Source organism: Quercus lobata, chromosome 11 (assembly GCF_001633185.2).
Source record: "Quercus lobata isolate SW786 chromosome 11, ValleyOak3.0 Primary Assembly, whole genome shotgun sequence".
Classification (NCBI taxonomy): Eukaryota; Viridiplantae; Streptophyta; class Magnoliopsida; order Fagales; family Fagaceae; genus Quercus; species Quercus lobata.
Window position 1 is genome coordinate 16,838,606 of NC_044914.1, and position 17,558 is coordinate 16,856,163.

At 34.0% G+C, this 17,558-nt stretch overlaps 2 protein-coding genes and 1 long non-coding RNA gene across 5 annotated transcripts; 1 reads left to right on the forward strand and 2 right to left on the reverse strand.

The window, feature by feature from the left end:
- Positions 1 to 5,489: 5,489 nt before the first annotated feature.
- LOC115968746 (chaperonin 60 subunit alpha 2, chloroplastic-like) lies at positions 5,490 to 13,930 on the forward strand. 2 transcript variants are annotated; one of them, XM_031088242.1, is made up of 9 exons: positions 5,490 to 5,666; positions 5,745 to 5,919; positions 7,698 to 7,819; positions 7,919 to 8,126; positions 8,244 to 8,389; positions 9,479 to 9,785; positions 10,855 to 11,105; positions 11,412 to 11,612; positions 13,244 to 13,930. In XM_031088242.1, the coding sequence occupies exons 1-9, from the start codon at positions 5,613 to 5,615 to the stop codon at positions 13,529 to 13,531; spliced, it is 1,752 nt and encodes a 583-aa protein (XP_030944102.1). In that variant the 5' UTR covers positions 5,490 to 5,612; the 3' UTR covers positions 13,532 to 13,930. The 2 variants fall into 2 exon arrangements, with proteins under 2 accessions (XP_030944102.1, XP_030944103.1); XM_031088243.1 differs by lacking the exons at positions 5,490 to 5,666; positions 5,745 to 5,919 and having other exon boundaries at positions 7,744 to 7,829.
- LOC115968747 lies at positions 5,745 to 6,057 on the reverse strand. The gene is made up of 2 exons (XR_004086794.1): positions 5,906 to 6,057; positions 5,745 to 5,860 (listed from the first exon to the last, which is right to left on the reverse strand). It is a non-coding gene; the product is annotated as an uncharacterized LOC115968747 (long non-coding RNA).
- Positions 13,931 to 14,793: 863 nt separating the features above from the next.
- LOC115967421 (probable E3 ubiquitin-protein ligase ARI5) lies at positions 14,794 to 16,929 on the reverse strand. Of its 2 annotated transcripts, none has more exons than XM_031086510.1 (2): positions 16,812 to 16,929; positions 14,794 to 16,593 (listed from the first exon to the last, which is right to left on the reverse strand). In XM_031086510.1, the coding sequence occupies exon 2, from the start codon at positions 16,586 to 16,588 to the stop codon at positions 14,912 to 14,914; it is 1,677 nt and encodes a 558-aa protein (XP_030942370.1). In that variant the 5' UTR covers positions 16,589 to 16,593; positions 16,812 to 16,929; the 3' UTR covers positions 14,794 to 14,911. The 2 variants fall into 2 exon arrangements, with proteins under 2 accessions (XP_030942370.1, XP_030942369.1); XM_031086509.1 differs by having other exon boundaries at positions 14,796 to 16,608.
- Between the last annotated feature and the right edge of the window lie 629 nt (positions 16,930 to 17,558).

Consider the following 17,558-nt stretch of genomic DNA (forward strand, 5'->3'; position numbering starts at 1 on the left):
TTTGAAACCAAGGGTTTGGTCGGCTAAGTATTAGTTTTTTACACAAAACTAATTCAACCATTCATGTAACGATTCTCCACCTTAGGTCCTTAGCTTGAATTGGACCAAGGCTGATAAGCAATACTTAAATAACATTCCCCTCTCTCTCTCTTTTTGTACATGTTAGAGATATATGTTATTAGCCTAATAATTTAGGCCAAAGTCCAATTATTATTTGTGTGTAAGTCAAGTCTTATACTTCTATTACTAGTCAATTAATCATAGCTAATGTGTGGTTACTTAGTTTAGGATTTCGCCTGTCGGACCGTGTGCCTTACCAATTCATCCAACGACCAATTGGTGAATGATGAGGGGGCATAAATCTTTTATAGCATTCGATCGCAGACCAAGCTCATTGGTATTGGAGCGAATTGTGAAATCCCTCACATCGCCTATGATCATATTGGCTTCATTGTAACATATGAACTGTGCTTTGCTCATATCATTTATCAAATATGTAGCCCTTAAGGGTTTTTTCTTTTTCCATGGATATATGTTGCTAGACAAAGCCACGTAACCCTCGTTTGTTCTTATGTTACTATTTTATGCTTCCGCATCTACAATATTTCTATATCTCCTCCGATTTATTTAACGTTTTCTTTGTTTGAACTTTTTGAAGAGATATACTTGTCATATTCACTTACCTTATTCCAATAAATCTAGAGGCATAAGTTTTTTCACAACAGTTAATGTGGTTTGTTGTAATTGATACATTATAAAAGTTGTATTAGTGGTGGACCAATTTACAAGTAATGTTATTTCAATATAACTTACCACTTAGAAAATTGTTAAAAAAAAAAAAAAATTGTGAAAAAAGATTGTATCCCCTCCCTTCATTCACAAAATCTTTTTTGCTTAAGTCAAGCTGCTTAGTTTCTCAAGGAAAAATAAAATATAAATAAATAAATAAATAAAGAGAGGTAATTATCCTATATTTGTTTAATAGAGTGTATCATGTAGTACTTTCCACTATAAGTTTGGCTTTTGAGTGAAGTTTATGATATGCCTTTGTGTTAAAACATTATCCCCTCTTTGGTGTGTATTTCTTTCTAAAAAGAATACCTTTTTTTTTTTTTTTTCTTTCTAATAAGTCGATAGTTAGAAGGGTAGATTTGAAAAGGTACTCATATCAAAAATAATATAAAAGATCAAGATTCCCAAGTTTCATGCAACAACATTAAAATTTCTCATATAAAAAATAATATAAAAGATCAAGATTCCCAAGTTTCATGCAATAACATTAAAATTTTAACACAGTCAATAATTCATTTTGAATAAATTTAACATTGGGTACATTCAGAATAACATTTTCCAAGATAATTCCGTTGCTTCCTCTCCTTTAAGGATGCACAGAAACAGGATTTCTCCTTAAGAGGATAAAAAACTTTTTTTTAATCATTGTAGAATAAATTAAAAAAAAAAAAAATCAAAAGCAAGTTGACACATAAAATTCAAACTAATATAGTATAAATATTAACCAAATATAAATAATAATAAAAAGACAAAATAATTGTTCTTAATACATTTCTATTCATGTATCAAAATAGGACTTGACTTTTTTATTAAATCCTTAAAACTATCTATGATTGATTTGCATTAAAATTCATTGGCAACTTCCCTTTCATTAAAAAAAATATTTTGATAGTATTTTTTTATTTTGTTGTAAAACTTATTTTGACAATATTTATGGTTAGAAAAATCTATAAACCAAATAAATGTTATATATCTCTCTAAGAAAAATAAAAATAAAATTTACATATATTATTTTAGGATCTAAAAATTTAGAACAATTGGTAAATCGTGAACACAAACTTGTCTAGGTATAGATCTTAGAGTCTATAGAGTTTATTAGACAATACTCAAGGTGCTGCAAGTCAGAATACAAGAAAAAGGAAGCTGCAGGTTCAAAAAATTCAAAACATGCCAGGTTTGATAGATCGAGACTCGGGTTCTATAGAATTTTAATTAAGCTCAACAGCCCATTGGCCCATCAAGTGATTAGAGTTTCAAATCTATTTCACATAGTATTTTTAAGGAAACCCTAAGGTGCTGTGCCTTCTCCTTTCAAAGTCACTAGCCACATATCATTCTTATACCATTAGAACTAGTAGATTTAAAGTTGCTACAACAAGATCAACAACTGCTAATGATCTAAAATCTTTGAGTGAGATTTCAAAGTCACAAACGTGGGTATTTGTGAGCAATAGATTCAAGATAAAAGTGTCCGTGGATTCGGAACTGCACGTGGTCGTATGAGTAAGTTCTACATAAGGTAGCTTTAGATTTTTGGGAGAAAACTTATTGTAAACTTCCATTCTATCATAGTTGATTTGTTTGTCTTGAGGATAGGTTAGGTTAAATCCTGCCCATTTTTTTTACCTTGAATCTAACAATTTCATTAGTTTTCCTGGATAATCATATCGTTGTCTTATTTATTTTTTCGCACTGGATGATATGATATTTTGCTGATTAACCTAGATTTTATAATTAACCTAAGTAAACACTTAGCTAATTCATTAAGTTAAACAATCTGTTTTAAGGAGTCTAAACAAACAAACATATTATATCAATATCATTATTTTAATTAAATAAATAATTATTGTTTTCAAGTAAAAAAATACACCAACAAAAGTTCGAAACTATACGAATTCAGTTGTTGAACATTATATTATATAATATGTCTAACATACTTATAATATGGGGCCAAGTTTTTTTGGGGGGGGGGGGGGACCCCGTTGATCACCCTAGGACTGGAACCCTGATAGTTAGCATACCTGTGAGATTTTAATGATAAATTTTAGGGTCCGTTTGGTAGGAGGGGTGGAAAAGTGGAAGGATAGAAAATGGTGGGAGGATGGAAAAGTGGGAGGATAGAAAAAATTTTAATTTCTCTCATTTTTGTTTGGTAGGGAGTGGAAAATTGGAGGGATGAAAAAAGTAAATTTGTATAAGTTTACTCATACACCCTTGTTAAAAAATGAAGGCCAATTAAAACAAAAAAGTGACAAATAACCCAAAAAAAAAAAAACAATCACCCAATTTGTTAAAAGATAAAAATCATGTCTAATTAAAAAAAAAAAAAAAAAAAATAAACAATTATCACGCCCATGAAAGAAAAAAGGGCAATGACCAGAAAAAAAAAAAAAAAAAAAAAGAAAAAAAAAAGAGGCAACATGCCCACCCATAGGAAATCAAAAAATGTAAAAAAAAGAAAAAGAAAAAGAAAAAGAAGCAATGTCCATGAAAAAAAAAAGAAAAAAGAAAAAGAGACAACGTGCCTAGCACACACACACACACACAAAAAGGGAAAGGAACTGAACATGGGCATTTTTGTCCATTAAGCGACCCCATTTTCTCCCTGCAGTTTTCTCTCCATTTTAGGGAGAAAACTTTTTGGTGGGTCCGGGGAGAAAACACTCGGATCCCACCATTTATTTTTTTTTCCTCTCCACCCAACCAAACACACTTAAAGAAGTTTTCCTTCCTATTTTCTCTCCAAAGTTTTCCATCCATCTTATTTCACCTCCAAACAAACACATCCTTAAGGTGAGACAATGTTTGCGAGGAAGATAGGATGACAATCCCTCTTTCTCATGATGCATCACATGGTTGTGTCGCTTGCACTGGCTATGCTCACGGTACTTGTGTGTGGGGTATGAGAGAGTGTGGAATCATCAACAATTATTGGGATTTCTAAAAATGTGATTGGTTATGTGAATTTTTTAAAACAATGATGGTTTTTTTTTTAATTGCTATAAATGTAGTTCCTCTAAGCTTAAATTAAATAAAATCATGTTTTGAACCATAAAAAAGTTTAAGGAGTTTAGTTATGCGTTAAGAGCATTCGCATTAGCTTGTGCAAAAATTTCAGTTTATTTTGGCATAAGAACTTACTTTTTTTTATTTTACATACTCATTTTTCAAAATACCTCACATTAGATTGTCTATTTTAAACTACATTTTATTAAAATATCAATTTTCCTTAATATTTTTTAATTGTTTCTCTTTATTCACATACAGTAACCACTATCCACTCTATTCCTTCATTCTTAAGATACATAAAGAAATAATAAACAACTAAATGCAAAATGAATAGTGTTAGTGTAAATTTACATAGTTATTGTAGCAAACTTGTAAATTATATAAGTCATTTTAAAACAAAACTATATAAATTCTACACATTCTTTTCTATTATACGCAGACTGATGTGAATGCTCTTAATGTGCTAGATGGCCTCACGACGTTGGGCCATCATCAGGACATAATTTTGATTATTCCTTGAAAATGTTTGTTTCGCGATATAAATAATTGTCCGGTCTTGAGGATATTTGTCTCATAATTATTTGGTGGCGCATACAACAAATGGTTATCTCAACGGTCTTTTAGCATATTGTTTAAAAATTCATTCTTGTACTTTTGTTTTTCATTTTTTAGACCGGATTTTATTTGTCTTTTTCTAGTATCCGTATGGTGAATAATTTTTATATAGATACAATAGGATTAGAATATATGATAGCTGATTCATAATTATTGTTTTTTTATCGTTAAGTCAACATACTAATGATTTTTTATTTTTTTTTATAGGCGAGATTCATCCCTAAATTTTTTATAATTGGAATACATTATATAGCATATATATTCAAGAAAATAAGATTTATTTGTTAGAAAATTAGATATTGATCGAGATGGTTAGAAAAATAATTCACTAATTTTTCTATTACTAATCGATAGTTGATTGCTGAATTTTATAACTTACTGAGAATGAGATTAAAAAATATATATCCATAATTTGGAGGAAAAGTGAAAGGCTGGTTTGTGCTTTGGCCAAAATGGCCCATTAGCATTAATTTTTGAAATATTAGCAACAGCAGCACTGTTTCCGGAAATAATTAGGAAAATACCACTTTTTCCGATACTCAGAATGGTGAGCTTGAGTACCATCTTTTCATTGGTCAAACATCTTCTCAAAAAAAAAAAACGCCGCTATAGGGCCCGAAAACGTCACTATAGGGCTTAAAAAAACGCCACTATAGGGCCCCTTGAACCTGTTATGGGGACTTATAAAAAAATTTTGCAGGAAAAAGCCGCTATAGGGCCCGAAAACGTCACTATAGGGCCCCTTAACCTGGTATGGGGGCTTAAAAACGCCACTATAGGACTCCTTGAATATGGGGCGATGGTGGATTAAAAAAACATGATACTCGAGCTCACCAAGCTCGAGTATCAGAAAAAGTGGTATTTCCCTAATTATTTCCGAAACAGTGCTCTGTTGCTAAATATTTCAAAAATTAATGCTAATGGGCCATTTTGGCCGGTTTCTGCTAGGTTTAATAGGATGGCCCAAAAAGGTAATCGGGTCCAAGCCCAAACCCGCTCCAACGATGCAGCTAGTTCATGAGTTGACTCAGTTGAGTTGAGTTGAGTCACGTTAACTGGTCCGAGTCGGTATACTAAAACCCCTCAAACCCAAAACCTTTGAAAATCCTCAGAAACCTGTCTGTCATTGTTCTGCTTCCAATTTCAAAACCAAAGCCCCAAAGCAAAACCATTTCTTCTTCAACTATTACAGGGATATGTCTGTTTCCTTCTCTTCCCTTCAGCTCTTCCATCAAAAACCTCTCTTTTCTGTAAGTACTCTCTCTCTCTCTCTGTATGTCTTTCTCTATGTATTATTTTGTGTTTGAAGTAATGGGTTATTGTTGCAGAGCTTTTATTGGAACCAAAGGGCAACTGGGTTGTGGAGAAGCACAAATTTTGTGAGGAGTATTGCTGTTAAGGCAGGCCCAAAGAGGGTATCTTTTGGTAAAGAATGCAGGGAGGCCTTGCAAGATGGGATTGATAAGCTGGCTGATGCTGTTTCTCTCACCTTAGGACCTAGAGGTATCTGGGTATTCTTCATTTCTGTTTGTTTTGATAGCTTTTTTAGGTTGCTACCATTATATACCGTCTCTTACTCTCTTTATGCTTTAGTTTTTGAGAACAAGAGGGATTATTTCATTTTCTATCCATGCTTATATTGGTGAATCAATGATAAGCCTACAGGTTAAAAAATATCTTGTTGCTGATTCCTGCTCTATCATTTGCAATGCATACGTTAGTTTCAGTTGGATGATTGTTATTTGGTAATAGTTTGCCAAGTTTAATTTGTTTTGTTTATGTAGTGGTAATAGTAATGAGAAATGTGCTGGAGGCTACACATTAAATTAATTTCATCTATTTCAGAGAAGTGAGCCAGCTAGAGATTTGACTTTGTCTTATCAAGTTGTGAAATTTTTCAGTGCATGGTGTAGTTGAGCCACCGAACAAAATTAGGCCAATGGAAGATTGCAGTGCCACTTTGCAGGACTTCAATTTGCAAGTTCACTGCAAAGTTTATTTATTTCGCATTTGCGTGAGATTGTGGTTTAGCTTGCACTTCTAATGCGTAAATTCAATTTAGTCCATGAAGTTGTACTAAATTTTATTTATATTATCATTTTAATTTTTCTCTCCCCTTTTTTTCCCCCTAGGGAGGATGGTTGGGGGGGTAAAGATGTGAGTTGTTCTAAGACTATAAGGAGTTTGAGAAAAATTCTATACCTTTTTGGAAGAGTTCAGAATAGCAATGCTGCTTGAATTTATGTGTATTTGCTATTTTCTATCATAAAAATTTCCTTCATGAACTTTTTGAATCTAGGACGAAATTGTATCATGAGATTCATTCTCACTGAATGGCAGAGTGTTTATTGGAGTAGGTGAATTTGAAATATCAAAAATTGTTTCATGTTTCTTTTTGTGGTTTTTTTTTTTTTTGGTTGGGGGGTGGATGGGGGGATTGCCATCCCTGTGAAGGTTAGGAAGCAAAATGAAACAGTTTCATCCTGGTTTTTGCACATTGCAGCTGAATATTAACGAGATCAAGTTCATATACTTGAACTGTAGCTGTTATGGGACTTGCAACTTGCAAATTGGGGTCTGTCAATCTTAAGACTTAAGGATATTATTTAATGGCCTTAGTCAAAAAAAAAAAAAAAATTATATTCTTCTGAAGTGAGCTAGATGGTGGATTGAGATTATTTATGCTTCTAACACCATAATTATAAGGAAGAACCCCAAAAAATGCCATTAATTGTGTAACTTGTGTTAATGACATTGATGGGGACTGATTGAAGCCTAAAATAGTAAGATTGTAGGTATGAGGTCTTGGTTTTTCATGGTTTCAGTGGCATGTCTATTTAAAATAATAATAATAATAATAATAATAGCAAAGTAAAAAAGGCTGTTGAAGGGGAAGCTAGCATTGTTTGTCATGAATATGGCATAAGATCAGTTGAAGCCTTGAAGGCTTGTAACTGAAGCTTTTCTTGAAGAGATGTTAATTTATTTATGAAGAGATATTTATTCGCTTATTTTCTTAATAAGCTTCAGTCAACTAGGGTGGCCTCACTTTGGCTATGTAAAATAGTTATACTTGAGAACTTCTATTTTTCAATTTATGGGGTTGGTTCTGTTATGGCATAAGACTTTATGACTTTTCTGACATTTTGAAAAAGCTATAATATGCTAGATGTAACACATACTGAAATACTCAGAAGAGAATATAAGTATTTTAAAATCAAATTATTAAATTTTATGCTGCTAATTTGATAGAGGTATTGATTTTAAGTGAAAATATGCAGGCCGTAATGTTATTCTTTCTGAGTCTGGATCGCTTAAAGTAATTAATGATGGTGTTACAATTGCTCGATCCATAGAGCTTTCAGATGCAATTGAGAATGCAGGAGCAATGCTAATCCAAGAGGTCATTCATGGTTGCTAGATAATTCTCTCCCCTGTTGTTGTATTGATGTTTTTGAGACAAGCAATCATAGATATGTAAATCTTCATATCCTGCTTGCAGGTTGCAACTAAAATGAATGATTTGGCTGGTGATGGTACAACTACTGCAATTGTTTTGGCTCGAGCAATGATCAAATCTGGGATGCTGGCAGTTGCTTTTGGGGCTAACCCAGTTTCTTTGAAGAAAGGAATGGATAAGACTGTGAAAGAATTGGTCAAGGTCTTGAAGAAGAAAAGTGTGCCAGTAAGAGGAAGAGATGATATAAAAGGTATTTAGAGCATGTCTTGTGAATTAGGTTTGTGCCCCTCTTTGCACTTTTTTTAATAAAAAATTATAATTACTCGTCAAAAACAAAATCTTGAAAGTGTCTTTTGCCACATTGCAGCTGTGGCCACAATTTCTTCTGGAAATGATGAATTTGTTGGGAACTTAATTGCTGAAGCTATAGAAAAGATTGGACCTGATGGAGTTATATCTATTGAGTCATCTTCATCATTTGAGACCTCTGTAATAATAGAAGAAGGAATGAAGGTAGGTCATTAAAGATGATTTTTAATTGAAAAGATTCACAACCATCTCAAAGAAAGAAAAATTTAATTTGAAAGGAAAGAAAATGGGTCAGAATGTAATTTGAATTGAACCATAATTTTAGAATGAAAATAAACTTTATAAACCAGCAATGAACTAATTACCCCACTGTTTGTTTTTTTTTGAAAATAAACGGACTAAAGAGAACCCACATCAAGGTTATAGTCTCAATCTATTGAAAGTTCATTCCTTAAGGCACAGATAGATAAAACTCATAAAAGGTTGTGCCTAGTTTAGAAAGCTCCCAATCTTTGGAGTCATGACACAAATAGATACAATTGAAAAATTGTTGTAATCATTCCTCAGCTCACGAGTAGATACTACTACTTTGAATCATTTTAATTAGTATTTCTTTTCATTTCTACATTTTCTTAGCAACAGAATGTATCATAAACTGAACAAGGACTACGTGCATATAACTGACGCCAACCTTTGGCCACCCTCAAAACCAAGAGATAACACAACCCCAAACTTCCACAACAAGGCCTAAACCACTACCTCTGGCTTAGATCTGACACCTACAGCTTCGGATTTGCCACCTCCACAACCCCAAAACACCACCTTTGGCCACCACATTTTATCTAATCCAAATCCCTCCTATTTTTTGTCAAATCTTTGCCATGTGTGCCAGTTTTTGTAGTGGTAAATTGTGGTTATTCTTGGCTGCCGGGGATGGTGGTGTGGTTGTGTTGGCAGGAGTGAGAGAGGAAGAAGCAGATTAAGATAAGGGAGAAAAGAAAAGGAAAATAAAATTAAAACGGTTTTTCTATGGTAAAATTTACTTTAATATGTGAAGCACTTGACAACATTTTCCTTCCATTGAGCCATCAGAAGTAAGACGGAAGGACCAATTTGGCAGTTTCCCAAACTTCTGTGGTTAAAACTTGATATTAGAACATCAGAGGTCTATTTAATTTTGACCTAAAGTTGGAGGGATCTTTTTGCATTTTTCCCTTTATCTCTGATTCCTAGTAGTTGTTGTTGTTGTTCCCCCCCCTCTTTCTTTTAATTCTATTAGATCTTTCTGGACAGATTGACAAGGGTTACATGTCACCCCATTTCATTACAAACCATGACAAATCTATAGTGGAGTTTGACAATGCCAAAGTCCTAGTAACTGATCAGAAGATTTCAACTGTCAAAGAAATTGTTCCTTTACTAGAAAAGACTACTCAACTGAGTGTCCCACTGCTAATCATTGCAGAGGATATCTCCAGGCAAGTACTGGAAACACTAGTGGTGAACAAAATGCAAGGTTTACTAAATGTTGCTGTTGTCAAATGTCCAGGATTTTTAGAAGGAAAGAAAGCTCTTTTGCAAGATATTGCACTTATGACAGGTCAAATTATGTACTGCATGTCAAACTTTATTTGCTTAATTATTTAATTTTTCCATGACATGTGCTAATAATAAGATAATGTTTATTCTGAATCAGTGGCTGTTATGATGTTAAGAAACTATCATGACTATGACCTGCTTTTCATTCACTGAATTTCTTAATTTTTTGCTTTGCGACACAGTCCGACTCATTTCCACTTAGCATTATATTAATATCTTTACATCTCAAAATGATGAGATAGTTCACTTTGTAGCCAGATGTTCACTGATATTTTTTATTTCCTACTTTGCTGGCCCTCATAGTCATATAAAGAACCTCAGTGCCAGTTATGATAGTGGTTAATTCAAATTGAGCTCTCAAGTGTCTAATAATTGATGTAGAAAATTAGTGAATTTCTGGAATTCAAAATATATATGTATATATATATATGTAAAGAGAGTGCTGTTGTGATGTTTCTTTTTTCAGGATCTCAATGTAGGCTCCTTCTATTGATATGCTTTTCCTGTTAAATACACAATTTGGTAAAACTCAAGCTATTTTGTGGCCCTAATTTGTGTGAACTTTTGTGCCAAAATGTTGTTCAAGTGCATTTATTTAACCTATTTGCTATCAACTGTTAATCTCTGTTTTCTTGTTGGGAATGAGGGAACGGAGACAAAATCTTAGTACATTAAGATTTTCAAAACACTTTTCTTACCCTGTATTTTTTGGTGAGAAAGGGAATACAGAGATTTCAGAAAATGTGACTCTCTTTTCCAGCCCTGTTGAGATTAATAACTTCTATAGGTTTGGTCATTTGGTGCATCTTCTAAATAACATTCAAAAGGACAAGACATCTGTAACATATTACATGTAAACACTACACATGCTCCTACTTCTTTATGTGACTGTAAGCTATGGATAGAAACATATCTCACTATCTGCCTTTTTCTGAACTTTGGAAATATAAACACCATCATCATTTGTGTTTCCGGGGGCTGGATTACATTTGTCGTATAATTGTATTTCTTTGTGATGAGATTGCTATTTCAGCTTCAGTTTCTCATTGAGATAATTTTAAAGCCAATAGGTGCTGATTTTCTCTCTGGAGATTTGGGTCTGATGCTTGAAGGTGCAACTTCAGATCAGCTTGGTATTGCACGAAAAGTTACCATAACCTGTAATTCAACGACCATTGTTGCTGATCCTACTACTAAAGCCGAAATACGGGCAAGAATTTTGCAAATCAAGAAGGATCTAGCAGAAACAGATAATGCATCCTTGTCAAGAAAGCTCTCTGAAAGAATTGCTAAACTCTCTGGCGGTGTGGCTGTGATTAAGGTCTGCAATTTAAAAAAAGTGCTATTTCTTAAAGATTGTTAATGAAATCTTGTATAACTCTTCCTGGATGCTGGCTTCAATCAATATCTGTCTTGTCAAAAGTGAACAAGGCTTTTCCAGCCACACACACACACACACACACACACACAGAGAGAGAGAGAAGAAAAGAAAAAGTGAACAAGGCTTTATCTTTTTTTTTTATGTAAATTTTGAAACTTTAATTTTTTTGTTGATCATGAATGATATTCAAAACCTTTGGTCATAATTGTTTTACCTTTCCTTTTATTTATCTTTCTATTATTTTAGGTAGGAGCACACACTGAGGTGGAGCTTGAAGATCGGAAACTCAGAATTGAAGATGCAAAAAATGCCACATTTGCGGCCATGGCTGAAGGAATAGTCCCTGGTGGTGGTGCTACGTACATTCATCTCTTGGAACTGATTCCCATCATAAAGAATTCTATGGAAGATCTAGATGAGCAGAGTGGTGCAGATATTGTGGCAAAGGTGTGGTATCCTCCCCCCTCCCTCTCTCTCTGTGTGTTGGATTTTTCCTTTGTTTTTTAGTCAGTGGGATCAGTGTTAATCAAATAATGAGGTGTACTTGAGTGCAAAGGCCTCCTAAGCCTTGCACCTTATAGAAGTAAAACGCATTCTGTAAAAATTAATATAGTAAATTTTAAAAATTAAAAAATATGACTATCAATTGATAAGCTAATCATATAATTTTTTTTTTTTTTGATAAGATCTAATCATATAAAAATTAAACCTAGCATTTTACATAATGCCCTATGAAATTTAAATACAGCTGTAGAAGTTATCAGTTATCACTAAACAACTAGGTGGTGAAGGCTAGACTGTCCTGCATCGAAAACAATATATATATTTTTTTTCATGAAAAAAAGGATATGGTTTCAGGAGAGACAGGAGGTAGAAAGACTGGTTAAAAAAGGGGGAGAAGAAGTAGCCATTGGTTCAAGAAGAAAGAGAGAGGGGTTATATCATATAAATAGTGCATCATACCACACGATTATTATTGCATAACAAATCAAGGGCTCATATAAATAGTATTAAGATTTAAAGGTTATGTTTAATATATTTATCTTTTTAAACAAAAAATAGTGCAAAAAGCACACTTTGAGCTTCATAGGAAAGTGAAAAAAGTGCGCTTTTTGAAACATATTTTGCTTTAGGTGTAAAAGGGGCTAACCCTTGGCAGTTTGCACTTTAAGCAGACTTCTACTAGCAGTCTAGCAGTCAGATGACAAGATCTGACCAGGAACATTCTAAGGTGGCCTACATGTAATATCTGGTGTTATTTTCTTCCTCAAATTTTGAGAGACCTGTTCTCAGGACAGGGAAGAGAAAATAAAAATAAAAATAAAAATAAAAATAGTACAGGACCTTGCATTATTGTAAATTCATCAAATCATCAACAATAATATAAGAGATGCCTTAAGAATGAATTGCTGCAAAAGCAGCTTCTGAACAATTCTGTTAGTGGGCCTATTTAATTGAGTTTTATAGACCTTTTTACAAATCTGTTAGGCTCATTGATTATTTAATTTAGATACTGAACCAGTAAACCCTTAAATCTATGATGTATATACACAATCAGATTTTCCTCATTTGTTATAACAGACAAGATCCCTTATCACCATACTGATATTTTGTTTTGGGAGGAGTAATCAATTAAAATGTTTTTAAAGATCGCTGGTGCCATGTTACATAAATTGGACACAGCCCAGAACAGAGATTGCCTGATAAAATTGTCAGAAAAGGTGTTTGATCCTATGGATTGGGTCTGCATGTGTCAACAACAAACTGGCAGTAGTTATACTACCAGCAATTGGTAAGAAATAGTAAGCATATTTGCTACTGCAAATAACAGTGAGTGAAAGATCCTGTCCCTCATCTGAGGCCTCCCCTTTTCTTAAATTGTTTCTTGGGTGTTTTTACTTTTTATTTGTTTGTTAGTTCAGAATTCAGCCAGATAATGTAAAATTTAGATTCTTAAGCTTTAAATTTGAAACTGTTTTCATTTTTCATCTTTTGGTTTTTTAACATCTTTTAGGACCTTAATTTTGTGGACATTTACTGCTCTGATCATAGAAACTGTTGCTAATGTTGAATTGCAGGCTCTCCTTGCACCTGCAAAATCAATTGCTTCTAATGCTGGAGTCGATGGGGAAATTGTTGTAGAGAAGACTAGAACTTGTAATTGGCAAACTGGATACAATGCAATGACAGGCAGATACGAAGATCTTCTCAGTGCTGGAGTTGCAGATCCTTGTCGTGTTTCAAGGTGTGCACTTCAAAATGCAGTGTCAATTGCGGGTGTAGTTCTAACCACTCAAGCTGTGTTGGTGGAAAAGATAAAGAAGCCTGAGCCAGCTATCCCTCATGTTCCAGGCATAACTCCTTAAAGAAAAGATGGGAAGAGATTAGTTGGAAAGCTAGTTGAAAGAAGAGAAAGGCTCGTATGTGTCACATTGGTTTGAAACAAACAATTTGAATTTTCTTGGTTTGGACTTGAGATGATGATTAAAGAAGCTTTAGAAGCTGTTGAGAGGCTGGACAAGTCAGCTTTCAATCTGACTTTTGGATTGCGAGAGTATTAAAAGCCATACATGAAGAAAGGGATTGCATGTCCAGTAGCAGTCAGCCTATTAATCTTCGTAATCTCATTCAACATGTAAGATTCCTTTTTCTTTTTCTTTTTTCCTTTTTTTTTTGGTTTTGTTTTTGGGTACTCTGTTTTTGGACTTTGTATTATACTGCAATAATAATGATGAGGGTATCTTAAAGAAATTTCTTTATTCTTCTTCCTTAATCTTTTGTTCAGAAATCTTCAAAACCTGTTTCTGATTCTGTCCATATGTATGCTCCAACTTTGCTGTAGAAATTATCACTAAGAACATTGCACAACTGGTCTACTAGGTATTGTTACAGATGTGGCAGTAAAATTAATTTTGGAATTAAAGCAATATACTTCCTTGATAAACCCAATTGTCTGCCAATGTTGCAACATCATCCAGAATATAGCGTCTCTGTATACACAGCATACAAGTGATTTTATGCCAAGTTTGTTGATTTGAGCGTTATTCCAGACAGGTAATTCTGTCAAAACGAAGTTTTAAGTGAATTCTAACACAATCTCACATCCAAGAGGGTGTAATCAATCATGCATTTACAATGCTTTGCTTGCATCTTATTTCATTGTTCCAAATACATAGTAAGGACTTGTCTTTCACAGTATTATGTCATGAAGTACAACCTACTGCTGATAGTTGAGAATGCTCGAAAATCGAGTTTCAACCTATACTATTGAAGAATTTTGACCAAGCCACTTTTATGTGTATTTGTTTTACAATCTCAACTATTTTTTGGCAAAATTGTCAATTGTATATGTTTAAATTGTGTGTATATTTTGAAAAGAAAAAAGAAAAATCTTCGACTTCCCATACAAATATCAAGCAAATATAGGGTTTAAGGTAACTAAAAAAGGATAGATGCCCATTTTGCAAGTTCACATTGTATATGATCAAGATAATAAAATTGAAAACTTATCAGACAATGCCAATGATCTTGAACATAATAATCAAGTGGTATAAGACAAGAAACACAATAGATTCCATAAAAATGATAAATATATAGTAAAAATAACAATAAATCAATCCAGAATGTGTTTGATCGATTACAAAGAATACTTAACATATATCTGAAGTCATACGAAACTTGCTTAGTACTGTTTTTTACTATGGAATTCTTTGTTCAAAGAAACATATTCTATTGAATATTTTTGATTAAGGTCTCCTCTTACCCTTAGTCCTTTCTCCCTTTCTTGATGTCCTACTATTTATCTTGCTGCAAGCCTCTTGTGAACTGCAAGCTTCTTGCGAACTGCAAGCCTCTTGAAAGCTAGTATCTTTTAGGCCATTCTCCAATGCCTTAACCAGATTCTCAAAGTAATTCCGTGTCACCGTGGTAAGATCGGATAGCTTTGCTCTGAAATTTTTGAATTCTTCTTCTGGACGCTCTTTGTTGAGGTAGTTATGTATATCCCTCTCCATACAATGATGAAGCCTTTCCAAATTAGACTCTGCCTCACCTTGCAAGTACTCAAAGAACCCCTTTTTTGATTTTGCTTTCTTGTCTCCATCCTCAGGGAGGTAATACCCATATGCATATGTCCACTTAAGCACTCTCCTACATTCAATTATCTGCAACCAGGCCTCTGTAATGAACTTAAGCTCGAGCGTAGTTGCCCCCCTTAGGTCACTAAGTCTTACCATGTAGTCATTTTGCATTTGCTTTAAATCCTTAACAGCTTGTTTCCTTGATGATTCATTGCCTGCCCATCTCTCGTAATAATGAGTATACTTTTCCAAATGCTTCTCAGCTCTTTTTCTGATATCTTCATCCTGATTATACTTACCCTCTTCCTTATTCTTTTGGAATGTATTACAAGCATAGAACCCACCTGTTCTCTCACCATGCTCCTTCCATGTTCCAAGGCACATCCAGCAAAACTCATGTTCACAAGGTTTCCGGCATGTCATGTGCATGCACCCTTGGTTCTTCTCAATGGGTTTTCCACACTTTGGACATGGCTTTGTATTGACCAACAACCATGCTGTATTCTCAGCCTCAGAACTATTCTTCAATTGCCACTTAGCCACAGTCTCACAATCCACTGGCCTATGTGCATCATCCATACAATTCCAACAAAACCCATTGTTACAATGGCAACAAACATCATAGCACTCTTCGTCACCTCCTTCACAAAACTCCATTGCATACTCACAATCCGCACTCGGACACCACTTATACTTCTTATTACTCTCAATATAAGACCTTATCAAATACCGCGAATACCTCTCCTTATCTTCCTTTTTAGCAAACAAGTCAATCGAATCACGATCCACCACCGCGTTACAGCGCGGTTCGGGACATCTCAATGTCAAACATCCAACCCCATCCTCAATTGCCACACTCACATACTTCTCCCAACACTCCCTACAAAAGGGATGACCACAACTAACCCAACCCATCATAGAAACACGAACATTCTCATAACATATAGAACAAGTTAGTTCAACTTTTCCAAGTTTATTGGGCAGCAAAAAAACAGGTTTTTCAAACAAACCTACTTTTTTTCTAATTCTCTCTTCATCAGCAAACCACTCATCTTGAACGTCACACGCTCTCCAATTGTAATTTAGGAGAAGCACCGTCGCGGCAGCTTTTGATATGGAAAGAACATTGGATACCTCGGTGATATCGTTCTCTTGACGTTGTTGGATATCTGATTCTTTCAATACAATGTAACTTTGTTTTGCCTTCTTGTTCCTTCTTGACTCATCGTCATCGTCACCAACAGCTATGTTCTCCTCTTCTTTGTCGCTGTAATAGTAGGGATCGTCATCGTCGTAGGTTGTCTCCTCGACGTCACTGTCGTACATGTAATCCTCGGAGTCCATGGTAGCTGCAGCGACAAAAACTAGAAGGGAATTAATACATAATATTAGGGCTTTGTTTTTCACAACTCGATTATTGTTGTGTCTCTGAGTGGGTTATTGGGGTTATATATAAATATTATATATGAGAGAAAGGTCGGCTAAGAAGTTCGGTTAGAACTGATTTCCTAATCCTAAACAAAAACAAACTTCGACTCTGAGAAAAAAAAAAACATGGGTTTTGTACCTCGTCGCTCACGATGTTGCCGGTGACTGGTCTCGTGAAGAAAGTTACCCACTCGCCCCTTCTTCTGCTATTTTCTTCTTCTTCTTCTTCTGGGTTTCGCGTCCTCTCCTATGCTTCTGCCACGCCAGAGTCTTTTATTCTTGTGTGTCGTGTTGTCCTTCCTTCGATGCCTCTCTTTGTTGTCCACTTCTCTCTTTTGTGTTTTAAATTGTTTTTTTCTTTGTTTTGTTTTTGTAAGCCACACGTCGCTAACAAATATGACAATATTAAAAGGAAAGCTGATTCAAGTTTGTCTTGTCAATTCTATTGACTTCTTCCATTCCACGGTTTTCTATGGTTTGTAATCTTTTTCCTTTGCCTTTTTTTTTTTTTTTTTTAATTTAAATTTTTTTTTCTTCGTATTATTACTCTTGTTATATTCTATAAATGATTGAATTAATACTTTTTACTGTTATTACTATTATTGAACTGATATTTGGCCTTAAAAATTACATATTTCAACAATAATAAAAAAATAAAAAAACAATATGTATTTATAACTTTAAAACCTTTAATATTTATGAGTTTTTTTAATAAAAAAATTAATATAGGTAATTTCATGGTATTTTTATTCATGTTTTCAAGTAGGATGATGAATTTATAGAATGAGAATAAAAAAATTTCTCATACATATTAAGGGTGTTGTTAACTGGTGCTGTATAACACGTTAATATGATAAAAATTAGAATAAACTATTCATATTTTTTT

Bases quoted from the DNA above. Each gene is read 5' to 3' on its own strand.
- LOC115968746 (XM_031088242.1), top strand. From the start codon at position 5,613: ATGTCTGTTTCCTTCTCTTCCCTTCAGCTCTTCCATCAAAAACCTCTC. The intron at 5,920-7,697 runs GTATCTGGGTAT...GAAAATATGCAG, and splicing joins TCTCACCTTAGGACCTAGAG to GCCGTAATGTTATTCTTTCT. The intron at 11,613-13,243 runs GTGTGGTATCCT...GTTGAATTGCAG, and splicing joins GTGCAGATATTGTGGCAAAG to GCTCTCCTTGCACCTGCAAA.
- LOC115967421 (XM_031086510.1), bottom strand. From the start codon at position 16,588: ATGGACTCCGAGGATTACATGTACGACAGTGACGTCGAGGAGACAACC.